The sequence below is a fragment of the Candoia aspera genome, chromosome 7 (assembly GCF_035149785.1).
Source record: "Candoia aspera isolate rCanAsp1 chromosome 7, rCanAsp1.hap2, whole genome shotgun sequence".
Classification (NCBI taxonomy): domain Eukaryota; kingdom Metazoa; phylum Chordata; class Lepidosauria; order Squamata; family Boidae; genus Candoia; species Candoia aspera.
Window position 1 is genome coordinate 16,878,626 of NC_086159.1, and position 12,022 is coordinate 16,890,647.

Genomic DNA, 12,022 nt, shown 5'->3' on the forward strand with positions numbered 1-12,022 from the left:
ACAATAGAACAAAATTCAGTAACCGCTGCTGAGGTAGGTTGTGATGCCGAAGCCACTTCTGGCCATTTATTACAATAGTCAATCAACTTTACAGCACAACAGCAACCCACTGGAATCCCATCAAAGGGCCTACAATGTCAATAACTACATTCTCTGAAGGAGGACCTAGAAATGGCTCAGACCATAATGGTGTAAACTGTCCATCCAATTTCCCCAGGTTTCATGCAGCAAATCTCTCCCACCCATGACAATATGAACTGCAGCTGAACTATATAACCCAAAAGTTACTTTTACAGGTAAACATCCCTGAAATTTGGTTTTTCTAGTCATTTGGGATTGACAGGTGGCACACCATTAACATTCTGAACACAGGCTGACTCTGGCAATATAGAAACTGTTGATCCAATGTCAATTCCATCTCTTTTGATATTCCAGTAGCTGTAACATTATGTGGCACATAATTTTCTCTCCAAGGGAAATAAAACCTGTATTGTTCATTCTCAAAAATAGTAACATCTGGTGATATAACTACATGTATCTGCCTGGCTAAATTGATTACTACACCATGTTTATTAGAAGCAAGTTCCATGCAATGTAGCATGTTGACACCCAGACTAAACCTTTCCCCTGTTAGCTACTTAGTCCTTCCCACTGGTTTACACTTCCAAGCCCCTTAAAGGCAAGGCACACAATTAAAACCAGAACATGCCATGGCTTCCCATTCTGTGCTTTACGACCTTTCTCCTGCTTTTTCTTCTCTACACTATGTTACACTTTTTCCATACTATCCTGTCATCTTGTATTGGTCTAACCTTCCTAGATGCCTTGATGGCTCACTCTTTCTCTAGGCGTTTTACGAATGGCTCTCTGGGGCAGCTGTGCACACGGAAGGGGATGTGGGGGCCTGGATGCTCACAGAGAGGCAAAAGTGAAGAGAAAAGAACGAGTGTGGGTCTGCAATCCTAAATTACAACAGTCGGCATGACTTGATAACAATCTGCATTCCGCAGACATCTGGATTTCATATGTGTGTGAGAAGCTGCCATGTCATTTGGGAGCCCCAGACAGGGAGGAATCCAATAAAAGGAGGGATGGATGTTTTAACAAAGCCTTGGGCTCTTTCACGGAGTCGTTTTTCTCAGAGCAGAAACTTTTATTTTGCTAAAAAGTATTTCCGCAAAGTCTGGATCCTGAACGGAGGTAAACACACTGTAGATCTGCATGGATTATTGGGTTGGACCAGATGACCTTCAGGATCTCTTCCCACTCTTCCCACTCTCTCTCATTCTCTCTTGGCAGAATACTGTGTGGACTTTCTGAATGCCTCCTATCCTGGGAATAATACTAATGCCACCTCTCCAGTTATCGAATTCTGGGAGTAAGTATTCCAGTTGCTCAGTTTATTTTTCTTCCCTAGGATTCAGAGGGTCTATGTGTCGATCTAGCCTTGGTGAAGTTCAGAGGAAAGGAAATTCAAAGGATCACTGTCTCCAGGTGGAGAAAACATGGGGTTCATCCTCAACTCTGCATATACCTATATGCAATGCCTACGGAAAAAGCAGGCATTGCATATATGTATATCCCCTGTCCCAGGGGTGCCTGCAGGGAATGGTTAAAAAATGTCAAGATGGCAGTTGTGACAGTATGAGGTACATAAAGAACAGGTGAAGCTTTGATCACCGCCATCTTGCCTTTTTGACTGCAGACCACCCTGCATCATCTGCAACTGATGGCTGCTTTTCCCCCCTTTCCTACTGCCCTAAACTTCTGGACAGCAACATCCCAGAAGGAAAGCCTCTAAAATATTGTCAGACATGCAAAATGTTGGTAGACTTTATTTATTTGCCACATTTTTATCTTTGTTTCTTCCTGAGCTCAGACATTACTGCAGCTGCAGTGTGATGGATGGGCAGGAGGCTGTTTTGAGAGTGGCAGAGAGAAAAGCCAAATATTTGGATTAATAAGAGAATGTAAACAAGCAGAATGCAGGAAGGCAACTTGATGATGACATGATAATAGCAGTAGGCTCTAAACAACATACGTTGTGAGGACTAGGGCCTTTCCACACTTGCAGTTTATACTAGCACCAGAACTCCCTGCCAATGTTCCCACCTTGTCACACAGCATCAGCTTGTTTGTTTTAAACCAACTTACAGTGATCTTTGGTGAAAATTAACCAGTTTTCCCAGTTGAATCATAGAGCCAACTATACTGTATAAATATTATGCTGCTTCTTCCCATCCCCACCGACTCTTTGAGGAGGAATGTACACATGACCAACTCAAACCTAGTTAGTCTTTGATTAATTTCTGGGGGAAGTGCCTTCATGTTATGAAGGTGGGTGGAAAATACACGCCATTGCCTACCCATAAACTAATCAGGATCCTCATCACATTTTCTCTCCCCCCCAACACTCGGTCACCAATAAAGACAATACAGTTTGTAGCCAGTCAGGACAACAAGGAGAATGAGAACTTTCACTATTCTGGTAAGTTAGTGTAATGGTCTGTGGGAGTGACCTTGGGAGAAAGGAGGAAGAGCCACAGCCCAGAAAACAGTCATGCAAAAGCTATCTCAGCCCACAGAAGGAGAGAGGGCGTGGGAAGTGTTTCAGAAGGGACCCTCCCTAGTTTTCTGGAGAGTGAAAGGAAAGGAGGGGAGAAATAATTTCAGTCTTGCAAGATTCTGTTACTGTAACTTACAATAATGGTAGTGTTAGTAGTCATGGTCTGTGCTGTTTGTCTACCTTGAAGAGCTAACAGATATTGTTACGTCTATCCTGCAATGGCCAAGTTAAACTAAGGATCCTTAGTGAGGAAGAGCTGTTGAGGAAGCAGGTATGAAGGGTTAATAGGAGCTGGCAGAAAGATGCCTCACCTCCTCATCTTTTCATCTGTCTTCTCAGGAGGCGAACGCTGAAAATAACAGACGGTATTCACAATCTGGGCACTGTGCGCTGGGAGTTGGCTCTCTGCCTCATGCTGGCCTGGATCATGTGCTATTTCTGCATCTGGAAAGGAGTCAAGTCCACTGGCAAAGTAGGAGTTACCCTGTGCTTGGTTAATGCTTAAGTTGCATTGCTCTGTCCTGTCAGCCTCCTTGCATCAAAGAGTAGCAGGATAAAAGTGTGCACAGGCACACATGTATGTCTGTGTGGAGGGGAAACATTAGAAAGAATTTGATTCCATATTAGTGGGAATAAAAAAGGCATCAAGGAGTGGGAAAAAGGTCAAAAATCCCCAGGCCATAATAGTAATAGAAATGACTTTGAAAAATTGTTTCATCACAATCAACCTTCCTCAGTTTTGCACCTTCAGATGTTTCAGATTACAAATCCCATCACAGCCAATGGTGTGGGAAATAGTGATAGGAATTGTAATCCAACGTATGTGACCAACTCCAGGTAGGAAAATTGATCTAGACTATAGTTGATTCATATTGTCCTATCAAAGAACCGTAGCTTAGATCTACATTCATTTCAAGAATTGCATTCACTTATGGGAATTCTTGTGATAGGAGGTAACAATGGTTATTAAATAGGCAAATTCATGGATGGCACGTATACCAGCATTTGAGATATCAAATGTGCAACCTTTGTACAATTCCTGTAGAACCATCATGTTCCAGGTTTCACCAGTTGCTGGGAAGCAGGGGCAGAAGAGAACTCCTGCTTCTGGACTTCCCAGAACCATTAAAGTAGCCAACATTAGAAATTTACTATTGCTGATGGTAAGTCTGGACCATCTGTGGGATTGGACTTGAGGGACACTCTTTACAATGGTTCCTGTCCTTCCTGTTGGGCCCTTTCTAAAAGTACTGTTGGGAGTCTACTATTCAATCCTTAGACTGTTGACCTCTGGTGTCCTACATCTACATAAAACTGCTGGAGGAGGTCATCTGGAATATTACATCATTCCATCCAATTTCAGTGAAGCATTCAGTACTTTTGAATGTGAGGGAGATGAGGGATGAGGGAGAACAAACTGACATTAAATTTAGACAAGATCAAGGTATTGTAGATAAATAGGAAACTGGATTTGAACTTATTGGTTTTGGCAATATTTGTCCATGCTTTGGTTACATCCCAACTTGACTACTACACATTGACTACATGGGTCTACCTTTGAAAAGTATCTGGAAGTTGCAGTTGGTGCAAAATGCAGCAGCTATGCTGCGAGTAAATGCCTGACTGGCATTGGTTGCCAATTCCTACTAGGCACAATTTAAGTTGTTGGTATTAACTTTTAAAGCCATAAACAGTAAGGAACACATTTGCAGTTAGGAAAGTGTCTGACCCTTTTTTGACAATGTCCCCATTGCCAGAGGTCCATCATTTTGGCAAACTGGAGAAACAGGAGTCTTCTCTTGCATTGCCCCCAGTCTATGGAACACATTTCTTGGAAATTGCATTTGGTCTCTACTTTTCTAACATTTAAAAAATCTGCAAAGACACAGCTCTTTACCAACTTTTAATTATTACATTATTATTCATATTAATCTGTGTTTTTAACTTTTAATATTCAATTTCATTTAACATTTTTGTTAGGCACTTTGGTATTTGCCAGGGTAGAAATGGGGAGTATAAATCAGACAAGGCAGGCTCAAGAATTAAGTGGTATTCCTTAATTGAAAGCCAAAACACATAGTGTGGAATGTAAATATATTCCCACTTGGCTACTTACATTATAGGATGCAGTGGTAATAGAAAACATCAGTTTGATTAAATTAGCATTGCATTAATGTTACATTGAATTAAGAGAATTCAGAATGCAAATGAATACTATTCAAGGAAAATTACATGCCTTTATTGATTCTAGGAGAACACACAGATCAGTATATGGATTTCAAAATGTGCTTGCATCATTTACTGCTGTTACAACAGTGGGCATTTCACCACTCTGTCAGTTCCCATCATGCTCTTGCTCTGGGCCAGGAAACACAAGCTGCTGCATTACCATAATTTGAAGTAGATTATGCTATTTCTTTAGGAAGGACAAAGAGAGACCTTGACATGGCAAAGTCTATTCACTCACTCACTTGTTTATTATTTGAAATGTGCTGAATTATTGTTGTTCTTGTTAACTTTTATTCCTTGCTTCTCCTTACTCTAATCTGCAAATCTCCTGTGAGCAGAGACCAGTGTCGAATTATGTGGGGAAGAGAAGGCTGAGGAGCACACTGCTTGAAAAGTGCCTCAACCTTAGAGCAGGCAAAATACGGTGTTCATCACAGACACTGTCCAATAGGTGCTATTGATAACTATACTTATGCTAATGTAGGCTTTCCTAAAGCAAAGGCCAAGGCATCAAACCCAATGGGGTGTAAAGGAATGAATATGCATATCAGAATGGCCCCAGTCCCTGAAAAAGCTGTTGATGATCTACAGGCTAAATATAGACAGATCAGTCTGAGCATAGGAGGGAGAGTTGTTAAAAACTGTAAGTGATCTCATCTTTTCCACCTTCAGGACACAGTTACTATTTGTGCAGCTTGGGTCAAAAGATAAGGCAGTATTCCCTCACCTGGTGTCCTCCTGATATGTTGAATAAAAACTCCCAGAATTTCCAGTCTTTTTCTGTCCTGGTTTGGAATTCTGGGAGTTCCAGACAGCACAGCAGGAGGTGCCAAGCTGACTAAGTCTGATGGACGAGTGGCTCCATTCAACCAGTGTAATATGTATAATGCAGAATGGCTAAGGCTATCAGATTTAGGATGCAAACCTCTGGATGCCCACTTGATTGCAGGAAAGACCACCGATCTGCTGTCATCTAATGGCTGTCTGGATTTTGTGGCCAAAATCTTGTAGCTTTAAGGTTGTCAACCTTTTGGCTAATTATAGCCAAATTAGCATAAGAAGAAGGACTGCTGTGAGGATTGAAGCTTATAGGATAGGAAGCTAAGAGCCACAAATTAGACACAACATTATGCAAATGCAGCACTACATTCCAGATTGAAAAAGGAAGCAGCAGTTTGTTACTATGAAAGGAAAGAAAGAAACCTAGGATTTAAACCCTGTGTGTGCATGTGTGCGCGCATGTGTGTACACACACACACATACACATGCACACTCACACACACACACACTAATACACATCCACACACATGTATTCATAAGTACATAGCTACCCCTGTATTTGGCAGTCGGTGTAGATATGGCTCCTTTGAGTTTGTAATAGCGTTCATCTATCTGTACTGAGTCCATGAAAGTTCTGCTGTTAGCTAGCTACTAAGTGCAGGGATTGGAGGTGGGGGTGGGAGTTGAGTATTTGAAAAATATTAAATCAAGCCATGCCTCCATATCTACTACTCTTATTCCCAACACTATGGGAACAGACATTATGTCCTGACCCCAGGTTTTAAATGATGTCTACGATTCTTATCAAAATGCCACAGATAGTAGATCAAGTCAGTAATGCCTTGCTCCAGTGTCACTACAATGTGATGGCACAGATGGAACAATTAGTCCATACAATGACTTACCTAGCCCAGCAAGTGGAAGAGAATTTGTCACAACATGCAGCTCCAGGACCTCTTCCAGCCCAGAATCCAGCAGCCATTGCTGTTGTAACAGCAGTCCTCCAACACCAAGCACTTGCCTACCAGTCTAACAAATGTATGGGAATCCTGGAACATATACTACCTTCCTTGCTCACTGTGATTTACACATCTTCCTAAGTTCAGAGGTATTTCCTACATGATCAATATCATTTAGGATATATAACTGGCCTAATAACTGAGAAAGCTGCAAAATAGGTGCCACCACCATTTCCTTCTGATTCTGACTTGGACAACCAAGTAACTTCATAACACTCCTAGGACTTCCTTTGATGATCACATCAAATAGGGTGCCTGTCAACCAAGAAATCCATTGCCTATGATGCAGTAAGTGCTTTGTGCTGATTTTCATTTGTTAGCTCAGGATGTGGACTGGAATGAAAGAAGTTTAATTCATTAATTCATGCTGCTTTCTATGGCTTAGGAAACTGAAATGAAGCAGGAAACTGACTTATCAATTTCTGCCACTCCAATAATGTCTTCATAGCTAACACTGACTTCAAACAGCCAAAACAATGCCTCTATACATGGTCATCACTAGATGGAGTATATAGAAATCAAAACGTCTATATAATTGCTGAAAGGAGGTGGAGGAGCTCAATTATAGCATCAAAGACATGGCCAGGTGCTGACTGTGGAGCAGAACATAAACTGCTCATGTGCAAGTTCCACATTAAGATAAAGAAGAAGTCAACCAGCTTCCACAATATGATCTTGAGCATATATACACCATTTTCAAGGAGAACGTCAGGAATTGCTTTGAAGTCCTGAACCTCATTGATGGAGATGCAGTGTCATGTTCACTGATTGATGGAGACTGATGGAGATGCAGTGTCATGTTCACTGCATACTATTCTTTAATAAATCAGATATCTTTGAATTCCTACTCATGAGTCTGATGGTGTTTTAGAATAGGCAACCATTACATGCAGAGGAATTATGGAATGAATGTAAAGAAGTTGTTAAGGATGAATGTGAAAAGAGACTGCCAAAGATGAAGAAACAGAAGAAAGCAAACTGGATATCAGATCAAACCACAGAAATTGCCAAGAAGAGGAGAGGCCGAAACCAAGAACTTCAACAAAAATATCAGGAAGGAACTTAACAAAGAGTTTCAGAGAACTTCTTAGAAGAGACAAGAAGTATTACAGCAACATTTGTAAAAAACAATGAATATGAAAACAGACATGAAATAACAAGGAAAGTCTTTCAAAAGATGTCTGAATTCAGAAGAAGCTTCCAACCTAGAATTGATATGCTAAAGGATGCCAATGGACTTTTAAAGGAGATCAAACTAAGACAGAAGGAGTATACTGAAATACTGTACAGTAGAGTTGTCAACATCCAAGAAAGCTTAGAAGATATTCCCTTCTTACAGGAACCTATAGTACTAGAAGACGAAGTTCAAACAACACTCCAGTTTGGTCATTACCAAGTCAGAAGGTGTGATGGAATGTGAGGGTGACCGTGGGCAACAAAGGGAAGAGATGCTGCCTAGGGAATGATCACATAAAGGAAAGGAAGCCTGAGAGAGGGTAACAGTCTAAAGAAGAAACTTAGGAAACACCCACCCTGAATACTCAAGCGATAAATAGGGAGGGTGGGAGATTTTTACTTTCAGACTTGCAAGATTCTGTTAACGTAGCCTTAGAATAAAGTAGAATTAGTTCATCTAGTCAGGTTTCCTGTCTGGTTTACCTGGAAGGCTGACAGAAGGTTACAGGAACTGATGGAATAACCACAGAAACATGGCAAGCAATAGAAGAAAAATCAGTAAATGTTCTAAAAAGCTATGCCCACAAATCTGGAAAATAACACATTGGCCAACAGATTGGAAGAGGTCAATCTACATTCCAATACCAAAAAAGAAGACTTAACAGAGTGTTAACAATATCCTTAATTTCACATGCTAGTAAAATAATACTTAGGATAATCCAACACAGATTAGAGCCCTACATGGAAAAAGAGATGACAGATGTTCAAGGTGGCTTTAGAAAAGGCTGAGTAACATGACACATTATTTCTAAGGCCCACTGGATAATTGAGAAAGCCAAAGAATGCTAAAAAGAAGTCACTATGTGCTTCACTGATTATAAAAATGCCATTGATTGTGTTGATCATGTCAAGCTGTGGAATGAGAATCTCAGGACAACTCATTGTCCTCATGAAAAACCTATATACAGGTCAGGAAGACACAATGATAGAACATGGCAAAACAGACTGGCTTCAGGTTGGCAAAGGAGTGAGACAAGGCTGTATACTTTATTCAACCTGTATGCTGAATATTTATTAAGGGAAGCTGGATTGGAAGAAGATGAGCATGGTTTTAAAATTGGGAGAAGAAACATCAATAATCTGTCCTGTGCTGTTGATATTACTTTGATAGCCAAAAATGCAAATGACCTGCAAGCTCTAGTAATAAAAGTAAAGGAGCACAGTGAAAAAATGGGACTAAAATTAAATACAAAGAAGACCAAACTAATGAAAACAGGTAGAACAACCAGCCTTAGAACTGGCAATGAAGGTATCGAAGTGGTGGATAGCTTTTGCCTTTTAGGATCAACCATCAACAGTAAAGGAACAAGCAGTCAAGAAATATGCACAGACTAGCTCTTTGCAGAGCAGCCATGAAGGCCTTGGCAAAGATATTTGGATGCCGTGATGTGTGATCAGAAAAGTGCAAGCCATGGTATTCCCTGTGACACTCTATGGAAGTAAAAGTTGAACTTTGAAGAAGCAGGATAGGAAAAGTATTGACCTTTTTGAACACTGGTGTTGGAGAAGCCCCCTGAGAATACTGTGGACAGCCAAGAATACAATCAAATGAATCATTGAACAAATCAACCCAGAGTTCTCACTCAAGGTACAAATGACCAGGCTCAAATTATCCTCCTTTGGACATGGAGATAATCTACTGTATCTACATGGTTGCTAAGAGTTGACACTAACTTGATGGCACATAATCAATATTTTTTTTTTCCCAGAAGAACTTTAGATGAATCTCACAGAATCCAAATATGTTCTGTCTTGGGCACCCACATGCATTGTCAGGGATGAGCGATTTTTTCTGAGCTTTACCGTTTTTTATCATAAATAAGTTTCTAATTTTTTATTCTAACTGTGCCACTCACTTGCATCATCAAGAAAGGGGCTCCCTTTAGATGAGATTCCAAGGCCCAACAAGCATTTCCATGATTTAAACAGTCATTCACTTCTTAGCCTATCCTCCATCACCCAGAGCCCACCCATTCCTTTGTGGTTCAGACTAATGCTTCTGATTTCACTTTGGGTGTTGTGCTTTTATAATCCACTCAAGTTTGACAACAAATTGCTCCCCTGTGCATTTTTTCCCCAGCAGTTCCTTTCAACTGAACAAAATTATGATGTTTTTAACAAGGAGCTTTTGGCCATTAAAGAAGTGTTTTAAGAGTAGCACCATCTCCTTCAGGGTATGGAACACCCTACAGAAGCCTGAACTGACCACAAGAATTTGGAATACTTAAAAATTTCTTACAGACTCATGCAGCACCAGGTCAGATGGGTATAATTCTTTTCCCATTTTTACTTTTGTATCCCTTATGTTGCTAGGTTAAGAATAAGCAAGTGGATGCATGGTTGTATAGTGATAGGTTTAATAGTGAGAATATTTTTTGTCCAAGACCTTTTCCCACATCTATTATGTCTGCCCTGACTCCTGGCCCATCTTCTGAAACTCTGCAGGTTGGAAGTGAAACTTTACCTACTGATCAAATCTGTACTCAACAACAGATGGATTTATATTTGCAGACTTAGATAGAGGATCTTCAGGGAAACTACCTGTTTCCTCTGTTTCTTCCTTTGATTGGGAATGGAGAAAGCTTTGTCACAACAGCTGGCTATACATTCCTTCTTCCTGGAGGAGAAAAATCATGAAGATGATGATGATGATGATGATGATGATGATGATGATGATGATGATGACGACAACAACATGCAATTTAGCTGCTACCTGATTCCAGGCTGACTATGGGAGACTTGTAGTTCTGCCATGAAACTGGCGAGCTGGAAATTTTGCAGTACTTAAAATGACCCATCTCCTTCATGACTTTCGATGGCTTCATGTTAGAACAGACATCAAGGTCTAGGCTTCTTCTTTCCACTTTTGTTGTCATGCCAAGCCTCTCATCAACAAGCTGGTGGACTATTACATCCCCTCCCCTTTTGACAAGGGCTTGGGATACAGTTTCTTGGTCAAAAGTACGGGTTCTGTTCTACTTGTAGTTAACCTTTTCTCTAAGGTAGCTCATTTCATTCCCTGTCATGGGCTCCCCCACTCCCCCCAAATGGCTCATCTGTTTATTCCACAATTTTTCTGGACTTACAGCTCAATTCTATAAAGGCGATCATCTCATTTCTGCAAAGACACATATTTTATGGTATGTTGTTAGAAAGCTTTATTCGGGTTATTGAATGTTAAACTCTACCTGTCCTTAGACCATTATCTTCAGTCAGATGAAAAACAGAGAGGACAAATGCCATCTCAGAGCAATACCTCTGTTGCTATGTAAAATAGCAGGAAGACTAATCTTTTTACTTATGACAGTTTGCTTATAATAAGTTCATTCTGGCTCTACTCAGATGTTCCCATTCCAGGCCACCCATAGCTATCATCCACACTGGTGCTAAATACTTCCCAACCTTCTCTCATTCCAGAAGTCCCTTCGTTTCCTCCAGGGACTGCAGGCAATGCACTACCTCTTCCAAGATCGGCTGGATGGTGCCAAAGTCTCCTACAAGCAATCTGCTAATTGTCATCACCAGGAAATTCCCTATTGCTTTTGGAGACTATTTTTGGCTTTCAATCAGATTTCTCACCTCTACCTGACCATCTAAGAAGCCAAATGCCAAGTTTATTGGCCCATTTACATTACTTGCACAGATCCAATTGTCTTTTGTTTGCAGCTTTCAGCCACACTGAAAATATACCTACTTTTCCTCCTGCTCCTGCATGACTTCTTGCCCAGACCAGCCCCCTTGCCCCATGTGGACCTCTGCCTCCCCATCTCAATGGAACAAGGGAGAAAAATCCAAGATGGAATATATCTTGGATTCCTGACATAGAAGGACTGTACCAGGGATACCCAGATTCAGCGAGATCAAGAGAAGGAGCAGATGATATCCTCCCACTTCAATGGTTCCATTTGCAATAATTTTACAAGATCCACCACCTGATTAGCGTTATATTCTGATTCTGGTGCCTGCTGATTTGTCTGAGGAATGGGAGGATTGGTTTAGGAAGTGAGAGGGTGGTACTTGTATTTTTTATGAGAGTAAGAGAGAGAGATTGCCCCACTCAGAGCTGGGATAGAAAGTTTAGGATGGGTTGCTGACAAAGAAGTAGGGGAGATGGAAGTCTCCACCCCCACCCCCTGGTGTTCAGGAAGATAGGGAAGAAATTCTGGGAGGAAAATTCTCTGACTTGAGCCAA

The 12,022-nt window shown here is 40.9% G+C and overlaps 1 protein-coding gene across 1 annotated transcript in view; it reads left to right on the forward strand.

The window, feature by feature from the left end:
* The window catches only part of LOC134501662 (sodium- and chloride-dependent betaine transporter-like), a 57,678-nt gene that overhangs the window by 20,277 nt on the left and 25,379 nt on the right, over positions 1–12,022 (forward strand). The window contains exons 5-6 of the mRNA XM_063309575.1: positions 1,300–1,378; positions 2,906–3,038. Of these exons, the coding sequence (XP_063165645.1) occupies positions 1,300–1,378; positions 2,906–3,038 (212 nt within the window). The remainder of the gene's footprint in view (positions 1–1,299; positions 1,379–2,905; positions 3,039–12,022) is intronic.